Source organism: Jaculus jaculus, chromosome 4, assembly GCF_020740685.1.
Source record: "Jaculus jaculus isolate mJacJac1 chromosome 4, mJacJac1.mat.Y.cur, whole genome shotgun sequence".
Taxonomy (NCBI): Eukaryota; Metazoa; Chordata; class Mammalia; order Rodentia; family Dipodidae; genus Jaculus; species Jaculus jaculus.
This window is the reverse complement of record NC_059105.1, coordinates 26,609,384-26,625,764: the sequence shown is the minus strand read 5'-3', so window position 1 is coordinate 26,625,764 and position 16,381 is coordinate 26,609,384. Positions and strand designations below refer to the sequence as shown.

Here is a 16,381-nt window from a genome sequence, read left to right as displayed (position 1 = left end):
ACAGTAAATATTTTGTGCTTAGAAAACTTTGTTAAAATAGATTTCACACTATGGTATGTACCATAATCATCAGAGGGTTTGTTCAAAACAGGAACCATGGGCTCAAGTACCATTGTATCTGATTCTATAACCTTACGATAAGTAAAGTCAATGGAATTGCATTTCTCCATGCCCCCACCACCCCATAATGTTGATTCTGATTTCGGAGACCTCACATTATGCACTCCTTGTCCAGGAAAATGGACAAAGGTGAAGGCTTAATCTGAAGACTAATGTATACTTTTAAAACAATGTCACACCATCTGTCCATATTGTTATTTACATGATCTATTCTGTTCAAATCTCCTTTCTCTCTTAGACATAAAGCCAGTAGTTTTCCTTATTATTAGCTATCATTTTAGGCCCTATTAAAAGTTATCAAATTTACATGCATACTCTTTAAAATAGAAATGTAATTAAATATAATTAAAAGAAGACATGTGTAGCCATCTACCTGGTGAAATAATCAAGGATTAAACATACCCTATTGCCTTACTCTAAAGTATTCACAGCTAATCCCTTTGAACTCATAAATGATCATAGAGTGAATCTATTGCTATTTGCTGAAAATTGTTCTATTGGCATAATGGCTTGTAGCAATGTGAACAAGTTCCTTGAATATCTCAACACTTCATCAGATACTTCTCAAAATTTTTTTATAGAAACAGGAAAATATTCCTGACCCAATTTACATTGTCTTTTTCTTTTTACTGCCTTCATTAATGGAATTAACTACCCTAAAAAAATCTACTAGTCCCTTTTATTGTGAAAAATCATGTGAAACACATAAGGGTGTGTTGCAGTCAGGTTCACATTGCTGGCTGAAATCACCTGACCAACAGCACCTTGTGGGATAAAAAGTTTATTTTGGCTTATAAACTTGAGGGGAAGTTTCATGATATCAGGGGAAAACTATGGCATAAGCAGAGGGTTGACATCACCCCCTGGCCAACATCAGGTGGACAACAACAGAAGAGTGTGCAAGGGGAAACACTGGCAAGGGGAAACTGGCTATAATACCCATAAGCCTGTCCCCAACAGTACACTGCGTCCAGGAGGCATTATTTCCCAAATCTCCATCAGCTGGGAACCTAGCACTCAGAAACCTAAATTGGGGACACATGTGAACCAAACCACCACAGGCGGTGTGAGTACACAAGAAAGTTGTTGTTGGGAAAGATTTGTACCTGTTGCTCACATGGTCTCATGTTTAACAATGAGAATCTAGAAAACCATCATTTTGCTAAGTCACATTGTAGGTTGTGTGTTGATATTTGATTGCAGTAGCAATCCTACTCTGTTTTCTTTCATTTTGAGTACCTATTACTATTATATTAGAAAGCTGAGTATGAAGAGCTGAAAGGGGGGACATTCATTCCTCATGAGTCTAGTGAGATGCTCACTAGGCTGGGGAGTAAGATGAGATTTGGAGAAAATAGTTCTTCCCTCACTCCTATAAGGGAGAAATGTTACTGTAGTCGTAAATTTATAGAACAAAATCCAACCACTGCATAATAATGTAATGCTATTTACATATGTGAGCTATGAAGATAATGTACATTTCCTTTTGATATTTAGTCCTTTTAATTAAACTATTTTAAAGCTCCACGAAATATTTACAAAGAACTTTCCATGGTATTCATAAAGGCAATGCCTTAAGTGTCTTTGGATTATGGACTTCATAAGCTATATTCCCAATTCTTGACTAATTGACAATTGGCAATTTCAGGGTTAAATTTTGTACAAAAATTAAGTAAAAATATGAATACCTTTAAAATTAAACAGGGTGCTTTGAATTTATATATATTGTCAAAAATGTGGTAATATATTTTTGAATTGAAGACTCTCAATTCCTATGTAAAATATGTTCTTAATGTACTACATACCATAGTAAGAAAGACCACACAAGATGTAATAAATTTATAGTTATACCTAACTGCCAAGAAACCCTCAGACTTACATTTCTAATATTTGGTGAATAGTATAGGTATATTCAAGATGGGGAAACAGAAATTCTGATAACTAAAAGTTGTCTTTCTTTCTCATATACAGTGCACATTTTCTTAATAATGAAGTATCTAACTATTAATATACCAAGTCTGACAGCTGAAAATGGCATAGAGGCCTGCCAATGGGAACTTATAATCTATTAAATATTTAGGTTGTTCAGTTTCAAAATAAAATAGTGCCTCAGTGGAAAGTGTCTAATACTCTCTGAATGTAATATAAAAAATTACACACTATATTTTGAGAATAAATTGTCAAATAACTTATAGTTGGAAAGCTAGAAAATGAAAATGTATTAAGTGTTACATGAGAAGGTTAATATCATAAATTAGTTATTGTCATTAGCCTTGTGCAGCATAAGTTAATTTCAACTCACCAATACCAGCCATAGTATAGTTCATGCTTACAAACATTGCCCAGCTTAGTGAGAGACACTTTAAAAACAATGTTCTAAGTAAAGATTCCAGTGGCATTGACAATATCCATAGGTTGGTGAAGGAAAACCCTGAACACAGATGTACACAGTCTAAGTGGAAAAAGCCAATTAAATTGGAAAGATCATGATATTACATGGCATCTTCCTTTCAGCAATCTTATTGCAATTCTCAGCAACTTTCAATTATTTATCTGCATCAACAAAATACTGTGTGAGATTCAAATACTGAATAAATAAGCATGGGTCATGTAAAGCACATTTTGTTATTAGTAAAAAGTCTCTGAGAAAACCAAATGTCTCAATAGAAGACAATAGATTCAAAGTATTCAAGTATTTTCTTCCTGTTTACAATATCTTTGCAAGAGAAACTCTTTTCTTATGAGTAATAATATATTGAAATGTCATTTGTCTATTATTTTGAAAGTAGAAAAGGGTTTTTTATTTAGATTTATATTTTCTAACTATTTTCTTAAACAGTATCATGCTGAAAATATAATGCCCTTTGGTATATGGAGTACTCTGAAGGATATAGAAAGAGCATCAGAATGAAATTCTTACTGAACTTCTCACTTCCTTCTTTTCTCTTTTCCTTTCTCAAGTGACTCTAGAAACCAGAATTCCTATTTCTCAAGGTGTATTAATAAAAACCAGAGTCCTAGTCGCTTAGTTCCCTCAAAGAAAAACGCAAAGTGTGGAAAGAATGCTGTGAGTGTTCCGTCCTTACAACAAAATACTGAGATAATCAACTTATAAGGAGAAAATATTTACTTTTGATCTTTTAGCTATGATGGCTGTATGATTTGGTTTATGGCAGCACATCATATTACCCACAAGATAGGTTAGTGACATTTCAAAGTGGCTCTTTACCTTCATTGGGCATAAGCATAAAGAGTTCCCTTGCATCTTCATTCCATATTTTGGAAGTCTCATATAAAACATAAATCATTTTAAAAATAGGTAAAAGCATATTTTAGCATAGTTTCCTATAATTTCTCTGAATTTTAACCTATCTTAAATTTTTACATTATTGGTATTTTTCCTTCTAGTTAATTTTTTATCTTATTCAATATGATTTTATATACATAAAAACATAAATTTAAAGCATTATAACTTTATAATGCTCATTTGAGACAGCAATAACCATCATAAAAAGTCTAAATAGTGCTATCAAATTTTAAAATTTTGTTGTGAAAACTTGGGAGACATAAGAAGAGGCTCATACTTAGCACGAATGATGTATGTCCTCAGGTACGTCAGTCTCTAGTCAACCTGGCAGAGAACCCTATGTGTGGAACTGTTTTATGATCTGACTATCAATTGCTAAAAATCAATTTGGTATTTGATCAATGGAGATCACTCAAATTCATATAATTCTAATTTATATGAAATATATTTAGAATTTTTTATTTGCAAATTAAAATGAGAAAATTATTAAAATAGTAGAGTTGGGCTGGGGGAATTGCTCAGTGGTTAAAGTGCTTCCCTAAAAAGTCTAACAACCTGAGTTTGCTTCCCCAGCATCTACATAAAGCAAGATGCACCGTGGCAGATGCATCTGGAATTCATTTGCCATGGCTGGCAAACACACATGGCCTCAGTAGGTTGCACCCTCTGCTCATGCCATCATTTTCCTTTGTCATGATGGAGCTGACCCTCAAGTCTGTAAACAAAAAATAAACCAGTTTTTCCCAAAAGCTGCTCTTAGTTGGGTGATTTCTGCCAGCAATGTGAACCTGACGGCAACAGGTACCAGAAGTGGGCTTTCTGGTAGATACCTGACTGTGTGGCTTTGGTCTTTTGGAGCTGATTTTCAAGAAGAATGTGGAAGGATTTGAAACCTTGGCCTTTAGAGAAGCCTTGCAGTGCTGTAAGTACAGCCTGATGGACTATTCTGGTCAGAGTTGAAAGACCTGAATGCAGTAAGAACTATGGACTGTGAGGTTTGGCTTATTATAAAAAAGAGCTTTGCTTGGACTGGGCTAGCAGTTTGAAGCTTGCTGGTTATGCCTGTGTCCTGAGAAATTGTGCAGGGTTGCTTTGCATAGAAATGAACTGGTGTGAGCAGAGGGATATGGCACAGAAAATAAAAAAAAATCTTTGGGTGAACTGCTGCCCATTCAGCTGCAATTGAGAGATTACAACCTTTGAGATTGGGCCAGCTAACCTGCGCTGGGGCAACAGGAAGAATGTAGATAGACTCTTTTGAAGGGGACTGAGTGCTCAAGGAGTATCCTGTTCTTCAAAGTCTGCTTTATTCCCCACTGGATTAACAAATTGGCACTCTATCTGGTATTGTGGAATATATGAAGAATAATTCAAATTCTCAGTTTTTTTCTATAAACTACAAATACTTGTTTATTGCACAGATTTTGTTCAAATAGGCTCATCTTTTTAAAAATTTTTTTCAAAAAGGAGCGCATGCTTCTGGAGTTAGTTTGCAGTGGCTGGAGGCCCTGGCACACCCATTCTCTCTCTTTATCTGCCTCTTTCTCTCTCTGTCTGTTATTCTCAAATATAAAATAAATTTAAAAAATTCAAACAAATTTTTTTCAAAAATCTTCAAAATTTTTATTTATTTATTTGAGAGCAACAGACAGAGAAACAGGCAGAGAGAGAGAGAGAGAGAGCACACCAGGGCCTCTAGCCATTGCAAATGAATTCCAGATGCTCGCACCCCCTCATGCATCTGGCTAACATGGGTCCTGGGGAATTGAGCCTTGAACTGGGGTCCTTAGGCTTCACAGGCAAGTGCTTACCCACTAAGCCATCTCTCTAGCCCTGGGCTCACCTTTTTAATGTAATCATTACCATCCTCCCAGGATAGTAATGAAAACATTCTCTCATTCATTATATACTATATGTTTATCTTCTAAAACATGTAGGAAACTGTTAGAATTACTTGATTATATTACTTGTGTAACCCATTATCCCATGAAGTCATTGAAGGATGAGTTTGGTTTGTTTGTTGTTCATTCATCACTATAATACATTTTATAAATTTTAAATTATATTTTATATTATTATATTTCCTTTATTGTAGGGTGCAAGGGCAATACTGTATTGACACTCACGATTTAATCAAAGGGAAACTGTGAAAGTATGCCACAGTGTGTGTACTTTTAGCCAGCAATATCTTTTGCATCTCTGATAAATAATGGATATTCTAAAGAAAATGAGTAATTTATGACATTAAAAGTACAACAATCCCAGCACAGGTCATGTTGAAGGATTTCCAAGCACCAGTGAAATGGAGTGATAAAATTGCCTTGATTATGTAAGCAGATTTAGTGGTATGCAGCCTAGGCTCAGAATATAGATGACCTGGTACATATCACAAAAAAATGTATAAATAAAAATATTTTCCCGGGCTGGAGAGATGGCTTAGTGGTTAAGCGCTTGCCTGTGAAGCCTAAGGACCCCAGTTCGAGGCTCGGTTCCCCAGGTCCCACGTTGGCCAGATGCACAAGGAGGTGCACGCGTCTGGAGTTCGTTTGCAGAGGCTGGAAGCCCTGGCACACCCATTCTCTCTTTCCCTCTATCTGTCTTTCTCTCTGTGTCTGTCGCTCTCAAATAAATAAATTAATTAATTAAAAAAAATATTTTCCCAAGAGTGGCTTCTCTGTCCTATGTACCTTATGAGTGCTGAGCCAGAGACAGACAAAGCACTTGGGAATGGTGAGTTGTGTCTGGAACATGTGAGGAGAAAAGCCATGCCAAGCTCTGAATGAAAATAACTGATCTCCTAGAACTTGGTAAAAAGGAGCAATGCCATAGTCTACACACTGTAGGCCTACAGAGATAGTGACTTTAAACTCTGCAGATGGTGGGATTGAGGCTTTTTATTACAAACTATTCATGTGGATGAACTGGATTTAGGCAAGGGATGAAATTTAACTTCAAGACACTCACTAACTACAGATATACCAAATAAGAAAGAAGTAGAATTAAACAGAGTCACTCAAAATGTTAGCACTTGAGAATATATAATCATCTAGAGAAATCAGTATAGTAAATTAATGGGAGTACAAAGAAAAAGTTGGAAAGAATGAACAATGAGTTGAAGGAGTGGTAGATAAACTTTGCTAATATGTTTTTCCTGCAAATAAAAGGGAAATAATCTGTTTCTGGCGATCTAGGAAGGCACAATGCAGAAATAAAATCATAGGACTGCCAATGTCTTGTTTGGCTTGAATAGAGAGCATGAACTGCAGGAGGAAAATTTCCAAGCAGAGATGAAGTTCATAGTGTGAGGGACTTCATGAAACATTTTCTTTCTTGCTTTTGTGTCTGCGTGAGTGCAATGTGGCGTGTTGTGTATTGTGCCTGCACATGCATGTTCTCTTTCTGGGCCCCATGCACTGCCTATGCCAGGTGACTTGACTGCAGAGTCCCAGAGCAGAATTTAGGGTGTCCTGCTCCATCCCTCTTCTGCCCATTTCTGTTTGAGCCTGAGTCTCTTACTGATACTGGATCTTGCTGTTTCACACCAGCCCAGGTGATTCCCTGGTCTTAGAAAACACTATATCATAGACCAAACACAAGACCCCATACTCATCTTTAGCTCCCTTGGACCCACACCGGAAGATGCTAACATTATATTGGATGCAACATTCTGTGGCCATTCTGCATTTGCCCGGTGCACATGCATGGATAGTAGATCAGTGGCTGACAGCTGCAAGATAGGCAGGTATTGTGAATGAGAAGCAGAGAGGTAGGGACTATCGTGGGGGAAGAACATGCCTTGGAAAGATTTTACTGCTACTTATTACCATCTAATTTTGCTGATGTTACTTATTTTTGAAATCTCTCAGTTATAAAAGAAATAAAGCTAGCAATAAAAAGTCATGCAGACCAAACTCAAGTACGTTTGAAGACTGAATTTTAGCTGTTTGTCAGCGCCTATAATGAAATTGAGGTACTGAGCTGACAACGTAATGGAAGGTGATCAAACAACTGGCGCGTGCAGCCGGCAGCTGGAAAGCGCCACAACCACCTAGGAAGCACAGAGACACTGGAGGGAGGCTGAGTCCGCAATCTGGAGCCTTCCCTTTCCTCAGTGGGCTGCATGCCATACTCCTTTTGATCTCTCCCACAGCAGACCACCTGAAGAAGATTCCTCAGCAGGAAAGTCAATGCTAAGATTTTCCCAATATTCCTAGGGCAGTGGCCCTTCTTCCTCAGGTTGTGCAAACTTTCTCATTTTGGTCTAGCTTAACATCTGACGCAATGCTGTCTTCTCAGTTCATTGTTTTCTCTTTTGTGACTCTTGATTGATACATGATTTCTTCTCAAAAGGAAGATATATAATTTGGAAACCAGGGCAAAATCTTGGATCTGGATACCTTTTACTCCAGAAAAATCAACCAGTATCTTTCTCTGTATAGATTTTTACTTAGTTTCATTTATTCTGATATAATTAACAATGTTCTCATCCTCAAAGCTGAGCATAATTAAGCCATGTATTAGCTCTATATCAAAGGCTAAGTGTTTAAAGAAACTTACAGCTTTTATTTCCTAATGAATCTAAAATTTTGGGAACTTTCATAATCTATAAATACTAAATGTATCATAAATATGTCATACTATTTTTCAAATAATCTAAGTTCAAAGTGTTTACTGTTATAATCATTTCATGAGGTGAATAAAACAAAAAAACATTGGATTTACTTCTACAATGCAGTGGCAGCAAATATTGTCATGTTTTGTTGAATATCACATATCCAGTGAGAAAATCATAAGTGATATTTATTTTAAAGAACTGAAAAATTCTATTAAGCAGATAGACAAATCTAGATGGAACTAAAATAAAATGGAAACTTATTCACCCTCCTACTTATGGGAGAGTAAACTAACTCCATAGAAGAATTTAACTGTACATAATAAAAGAATCTTTTCAAATAATAATATTCAGTTTGGGCTGGAGAGATGGCTTAGTGGTTAAGCGCTTGCCTGTGAAGCCTAAGGACTCTGGTTCAAGCCTCTATTCCCCACGACCCACGTGAGCCAGATGCACAAGGGGGCACATGCATCTGGAGTTCTTTTGCAGTGGCTGGAGGCCCTGGCGTGCCCATTCTGTCTGTCTCTATCTTCCTCTTTCTCTCTCTCTCTCTCTCTCTCTCTCTCTGTCACTCTCAAGTACACAAATTTAAAAATGAACAAAAATATAAATAAATAAACACTAGATCAACCAGATTGGTGGAATGTGCAACCATGATGGAAATGCTCTCCTGTGCTTTTCCAGTGTACTGAAAACTGTCCTGAATTGTCACTGTGCTTTGAGCCTCAGCCTCTGGAAGTACTTGTACAGAACTTCCCCAGCAGACCTGCCCTTGACTGCTCATCTGACCTGTGAAGCATGCACCAAAGAAAATGAAATTTAGAGTAGTTTGTTATACAACAATTATCAGTCAATAGAAATAATAACTTATGTGTTAGAAATCATCCATTTGTCTTGAACCATACTTCTACTTAGCACCTGAATAAAATGAATAATTTGGAGGATTTTGAATGTTAATCACCTTGTTTTCCTAGTTTTGTTACTTATAAATTATAGTTACATGTTTAATATTTTAGTATATATTTTTACTTTTATCTAATTAAATACATATTATAAATGATGGCATAATATGCACCTCACTTTCCTGAATATTTTATTTACATAGATAGATAGATAGATAGATAGATAGATAGATAGATATAGATATAGATATATCTCCATGGTTTTTTATTAATTCATGTTTCTTTAATATCAATTGTGGGACTTCCTGATACATCACTGATATGTTACTGTTATGTTATCTGACTTATTTCCAATTTTTGCTAATATAAGAAATGGTTCAATGAATGTTATGTTTATCTGGAGATTGTTTATAATAGAGACCCAATATATAGTTTCTCTGTGGCATTACTTTTCAAACCATTGGCAAAATGATTTAGATTCATCAGGATTTTCCAGAGAAATAGAACCAATTTGTGTGTGTGTGTTAAGAAATAAAGACAGAAAAAATGTAATATATATATATATATATATATATATATATATATGTATATATTATATATATATATATATATATATTATATAATATATATAATCTAGACCAAAATGGGCAGGTCAAGCCAGCAGGCTGGGGACCATGAAAGAGCTGATGTTTGATGCTGTAGTTCAACTCTGAAGGCATGTGAAATAATTACTTCTTCAGTGTATTTTTCTCTTAAGGCCTCAGATAATCTAATCTTTCCCATTCATACCATGAACAGTGGTCACTGTAGTCACAGACTTACATGTGAACCTCATCTGAAAAATATTTTTGCAGAGATATTTACCCTTATACATAAGCCAATATAAAGGTACCATGTTCTGGCCAATGTGACAAATGAAATTAGATAATCCTGTTGTGGTTAAATATTTCAGAGATCTGTTAAGTAGTAGTAAGTCTCCATCTCTTAAATATTCCACAACCTCCCGGAACCAGCTGGTGTTTTAGTAATCAGATAGATATGTGGGGGGGGGGTTGGGGATTTGGTGGATCATTTTACACTCTAGTCACCGTATGAGTTCAAGGGCATCATGGACCACATAACAAGACCCTATACACCCCCACTCCAAATAGTTTCTATAAGAAGAATGCTATTGAATTTAAGATTTTTCTCCATGGTTGACTATCTAGTCTGTTTCTGTGTGGTCTTTGTATTTAACAATAAGCAGTGTTTGGTTATTTGGCAAAGAATTTTATACTGCCATTAGGATTTTTGAATATCACATTATCTTTATATTTTAAATTAGAAAATAATACAGAGGTGTATAGATCTTTCAATTTGACAATAGAACGGTCATTTTGTTTCTGTGGCTCTAATATTGTTGCCTTTCATCAGCTAAGGTACATTTTGTAGTTTTATATTATTTAGTTATACTTTTATAGAAATGAAATATTTAATAACATGATGGGGTTCATTTCATCTCCAATAACTTGTTTTTGCCTTAAGGTCTTTTTGCCTGATATTAACATTTCTATTTTTTCTTTATTTTCCCTTCCTTTTGCCTAGGTGACTTCTATTTTCAATCTTTATATGTATTCTTAGAAAATCAGTGTACATCTGTTAAAAAAAATCAAGTTGAATTTATTCATTGTTAGTCATACTATAAAATGTGTATCTTTTAATTTCCATGTTAGTTCACTTGTACTTGCTAAGATTATTCCTACTTGGAATTCTCTCGTCAGTGTTTGTTCTTTTGTTTGTTTGCTTTAGATTTATACCAGTTACCCTAGTTTTTCCTTGCCTTGAGAGGATATGCCAGTTATTCATAATTGTTATTTGCTTTACCCATTTATTTTTCCTTACACTGCTAAAAATTAGCATTACTTACCGATCTTATGGTTGTTGCCTTGGACATTTTACCTTAAAGGCTCAATTTAGTAAGTAGTATACTTAACCATTTGTTTTTCCTTCCCTTCTGATTAACACACCATCACTTGTCAATATCATTGCTGCTATCATTTTTAAACAATTGATTATATTTTATATCTGTAAAAACACTTATAGGTCTGTCACATTCTCTGTTTATTATTCCTCCTCTCAGATATTTCTTCAAGGAATTTTTTCCCTCTCTTTTAGGGAACTGATTTGGTTAGGTGGACATTTTGTTGTTGTTGTTTTTGTTTTGATTTTCGAGGTAGGGTCTCACTTTGGTTCAGGCTAACCTGGAATTCACTATGTAGCCTCAGGGTGGTCTTGAACTCACAGCGATCCTCCTACCTCTGCCTCTCAAGTGCTGGGATTAAATGTGTGTGCCACCGAAATCATTATTTCATTTTAGCTCTAAAGAGTCTGTATATCTGTGACACATTTTTTTTCTGTGTTGTTATTCAATATTTCTGGATGTATAGTGAGGGAGAAATAGGAGCAAGGTAGTTCTTTTTATATGGGTAGTTAGCTAGGGGCAGGCCAGAGTGAACCAAAAGGGATGTCACACTGCCTGAATCAGCTGATTGTCTTCTTCCTCAGCAGCAGCCCTCTGAGTCCAAAACAATCAGCTGTCTCAGAACTCATCTGAGTCTGAGGGTAAAGCCCACTCCAATATGAAGACAGGTTTACAGGGTGGGCAAGGCCTTCTTGGCTTTTCATCTCTCCTGACACCTGAACCTCCAGGTCTCTGCTCTGGGAAGCTCTCCCCCATCTGAAGCTGGCTAAACTGGGATGGGAGGAAGGCACACTTCGTACCTGACCTCTTAGCTTTTATTCTAACGTGAAGGCCAAAAAGTCTCACACCCTCCTGCTCCACTTCCCATGCGCGCGCGTGTGTGTGTTTAAGCCTGAACCCGTTTTTTATAATCTCCCTGGAAAATCTTCTTCACATTTTCCTCCGTTCCCATGTTCAGCTTCCTACATGGGCTCCCAGATCCTGTACCTACATGGGTGTATATCCCTGTTCCACCTCCCCCGCATGGTTCAAGAACTCTTCTAAGCAAATGTAATGATGTATGATCATTACATAGTTCTCAGTCTGTTCATTATTTCAATTCCTTGTTAAAAAAAAAAAATCAGAGCCGTGCATGGTGGCACACACCTTTAATCCCAGCACTTGGGCGGCAGAGGTAGGATCACCGTGAGTTCAAGGCTCTGAGATTACATAGTAAATTCCAGGTCAGCCTAGGCTAGAGTGAGACCCTACATTGAAAAAAAAAAAAAAATCGGTCTGGAGAGATGGTTTAGTAATAAAGGCATTTGCCTGCAAAGCCAAAGAACCCCGGTTCAGTTTCCCAGGATTGACAGAAGCCAGATGCACAAGCAGGCACATGCATCTGGAGTTCATTTGCAGTGGTTTGAGGACCTGCAATGGCCATTCTCTCTTTCTCTCTCTCCCTTGCTCTCTCTCTTTTCCCCTATCAGATAAATAAATAAATAAAATAAAAACAGACACAATTCCAAAAGGTAGGGTTCATAAATTTTACAGCAAAACACCTGTGTGTGTAAATACATACATATGTTGTTAAGCATATGATTTTATATATGTACATGTTTACATATGACTTTATATATGCATGTTTATATACATATATATGACTTTATGGTATTTCTCCCATATATTAATCACAATACATAACACTCCACCTTTTTCTTCTTTTTGTTATTCTTCTTAGGATAATAAGGATTTATAATGTTTATTTCCCATGGTATCTTAAAGCTCAATAAAATATATTTATGAATAAATTTCTTTTAGTTTTTGTCGATACTTTTCATCCAAAATATGGTATACTTTTTTTTTTTCACAATTGCTGTCATTTTCAACCTTTAGCTACTTAAATGTGAAATGTGTCCTTAATTTCCATTTTTTTTTTGTGGGATCTTGGGTAGAATTTTCTAATTTTTTGTTTCCCCTTTCTATTTATTTATTTATTTTGTTTTTTCAAGATTTTGAGGTAGGGTCTCACTCTAGCCCAAGCTTACATGGAACTCACTCTGTAGTACCAGGCTGGCCTCAAACTCACAACAATCCTCCAACCTCTGCCTCCTGAGTGCTGGGATTAAAGATGTTCACCACCATACCCTGCTGTATATTTCCTGTTTCTCAATTTGTTAACTGTTCTCCCCTGGTCTATCTTTAGAAAGGGTATGTTGATTTTTCAGATTTATTTTCAATTAATTTACTTTCTCTTATACTCCATAATCTTATTCATTGAGTTTTTAATTTCAGTAAATATAGTTTTACAGTTGATAAGCACTCTGGTTTGTTTTATATTTTGTAAATTATTTTATATCTTTCATTGCTGAACATTTTTATTTCTTTAGTTACCTTTATACATTCATTGTCCTATGTTAATATTATCATAAAACATGTGCCTTTCAGGTTTATAAATTTTTTTTAATATTTTCATTTGATACCTACTCGTGGCTTCTTCTATTGCTATGTGTTATGTGTTTGTAATGATTTTTCCAGCCCATATTTGCTTTCAGTGTTGACTTTTTCAGTTTTGAGAGCCTACACTGAAATAACTTGGGCTGAATACTAACTAACAACTGCTGTCATATTTACTTTAGTGGCTGTAACCAAATGTCATTCACTGGTTTAGTAATAGAAATTCATTTCTACAGTTATGGGTACTAGAAGCACAGGGTCAGGATGCCATAGTAGGTGGTTTTGCTCCCGCTGTGTTCTCACAACGCAGCACTGATGAATTCCTCTTAGTTTCTGTCCTGGCACTCACAAATGTCCTTAATTCTCACAAGAACAAAAAGTTTACAGTGTTTCAATTTTAACTCATGACATTTGAAAGGTGAAAACATTTCAAAATAATATTTAGAGATTCTTATCCCATTTATATTGGACTTAAACATATAAATGCAATAATCTCAAGTTATTTAAAAACTTTTGAGAATATTATATTACCTATTATCAGTTTATGACACTTATAAAACAACAGCAATACATTAGTCTAGGCATGATTTTTTGTTTTGACTAGCTGTGGTTCAGAGCAAGAGATTAGCATGTGAAAGTTATATGTAATTCTTTCTCAATCAGATACAAAAATATTCCACAGTAACTCTTATCCTGAACCAAGACCGTGGTCGATAATAGCTTGCTATCATATTGTGAACAGATTGAGAATGTAGTAGTAAATAAGCTTTGTTTCTATACATGCTTATGTTTTTTAAACAAATGCACTGCTTAGTGTTTCATATTAAAAGTAAAAAATCTGAATGATAAGCATGATAAGTAGTTTCTACAAATAAAATAGTCCTTTTAATTTATATCTATTTATGAAGAATTTCTCATCATGCAATGTTTTAGCTGTGCTAATATGAAAAATAGATACCCTCTCCAACTTTAATGAGAATATCTGTAATCTAAAACCCATCATCTCTGTAGTACCATCAGGCTTTTCCTCTCAGTGTTAGCAGTTTCATCTATACAAGTGAAAAAATTTTCATTTCTCTCAGCATAAAAATAAACAGTCCTGTTAACAAGCAAAAACCTTTTTTGGCCATGGTATTCTTTCTTGAAGAGATACGAGGCACCTTTTCTTCTGTATTTATAGCCTAACTTCATTCATAAGTTCATGTGTACAGATATTTCTTCTGAAGCATTTTCTGAGCACCTGACCTGACCAATCAGAATGCTTAATGCAATATAAACATACAGAGAAAAACATATTTCTCCATCTTGAAACAAAATATGAGGAGGAGGATGTTACTATGCAGTGGGAGGATGGGTGAAAGTTAGTAAGATGCACATAGAACATACAAGGCTGACTGACATTGTGATGATAAAAACAGATGCCTGGATAATTTGGGTCACTTTCATCAACTCATTTCTTAAAATGGCATTAATGTTTACTACTTGAAAGACACATCTTGTATGGCATTGCACATGTGTGGAGGTCAGAGGACAAACTCAAAATGTTTTTCCTTTCCTTCTCTCTTCCTTTGGAACAAGGACTCATTATTTTGCTGTTGCATGCATCATATTAGTTGGCTGGTTAGCTTCTGGATTCTGCTGTTGCCTTAGGCATTTTAGGTTACAAATGTGTGCCACTTTGCATCAGATGTCACATGGGTGCTTGGTAGTATTGAACTTGAGCCCATAGGCTTTCAAATGAATACCTTTAATGGCTAAACAATCCCCCACCCTAGCCCAGCATTTCACTCGTAAAGCATTTCATTGATGCAACATAGGTCAGCAATTATGGCTTGATATTTTACTTTCTATTATGTTTTCAAAGCTTTTTGTCCCATGTCTTGATTACCATTCTGAAATCACATTTTAAAAATCTAATACATAATTTTGAAACAAGCAGATGCTAATAAAAGGACTACTTTACTAAATTTATCATTAATATACTACAGGAAATGATCTTTTAAAAGTACACAGTAGCAGTTCTCTCACATCATGAATTATTGTAATTGTGCAGGCCCAAATGTTTTGATAATATATACCCTTTAGATGTTAAAGTAAAGGAATAAAAATATAATAACCAACAAATACATACATTACTCACAGAATACAGCCACTCATTGATTGATGAATTATATTTTGTAACAAGTATCTTCTAATTTTCCTGCAAACAGTGAGGACAAAGTGGCTACTTCAAGTGGTGACAGTACAATTAAACTATGGGACCTGTCTAATGGTGACTGCATTCTGACCCTTGAAGGACACAACTATGCAGTATGGTCCTGCACATGGCATTCAAGTGGCAATTTTGTGGCTTCTGCCTCACTGGATATGACTAGCAAAATCTGGGATATTAACAGGTAAGAAATATGGTAAACATTATTCATCCATATTGATATGTCTACATGAGTAGAGTTGTATTGTTTTCCTCAATGTGGATACTGGGAAACATATTTTTAAGTTAGTTGATTAGATTATAGCTCAATACTTAAATAATCTTAGTGAAATCCATTTCTAACTCCATTAATCTTTGTTGACAAAATAATCCCTTCCTAAATGGAAGTAGCAAGCTCAAGCCTGTGTAATAGGATTAGAATTGCTTCAGAGAGAAGCTGTTTGATATAAGCAGATAAAAACAAATACTTATTTTGGAGAATTAGATTTTTCAGTCTTCCTTGCACAGGCTCCTAATATCTCTGATGTCTTTGTACTATGTAACTCAGTTTGATAGGCATGAATATGATGGAAATAAATCCTTGCTTGCTTTTAATTTTGATATATTTCATTATTTTCCCTAATTAATGTTTCTAAATCATTCACAAGCCGTGAGAAACAATGTAATTTGTTATATATGACATTCTATACAATATTATATAGAGAAACTCTAAGCTTTGATCTTAAGACAGACATGTCCATTTATTCCTGTATCATCAACAGTACTCTAATCTGTTAAGTAGAAAATTGTGTGACAGAAAGGTAAGTGTTGCTGTTACCAAGCATAATTGTTA

At 35.3% G+C, this 16,381-nt stretch overlaps 1 protein-coding gene across 2 annotated transcripts in view; it reads left to right on the top strand.

Annotated features, from left to right (window-relative positions):
* Spag16 (sperm associated antigen 16) overlaps nt 1–16,381 on the top strand; it is a 901,897-nt gene that overhangs the window by 479,245 nt on the left and 406,271 nt on the right. For both annotated transcript variants that reach the window (XM_045148110.1, XM_004653697.2), the window contains one exon: nt 15,548–15,733. In XM_045148110.1, the coding sequence (XP_045004045.1) occupies nt 15,548–15,733 (186 nt within the window). The remainder of the gene's footprint in view (nt 1–15,547; nt 15,734–16,381) is intronic.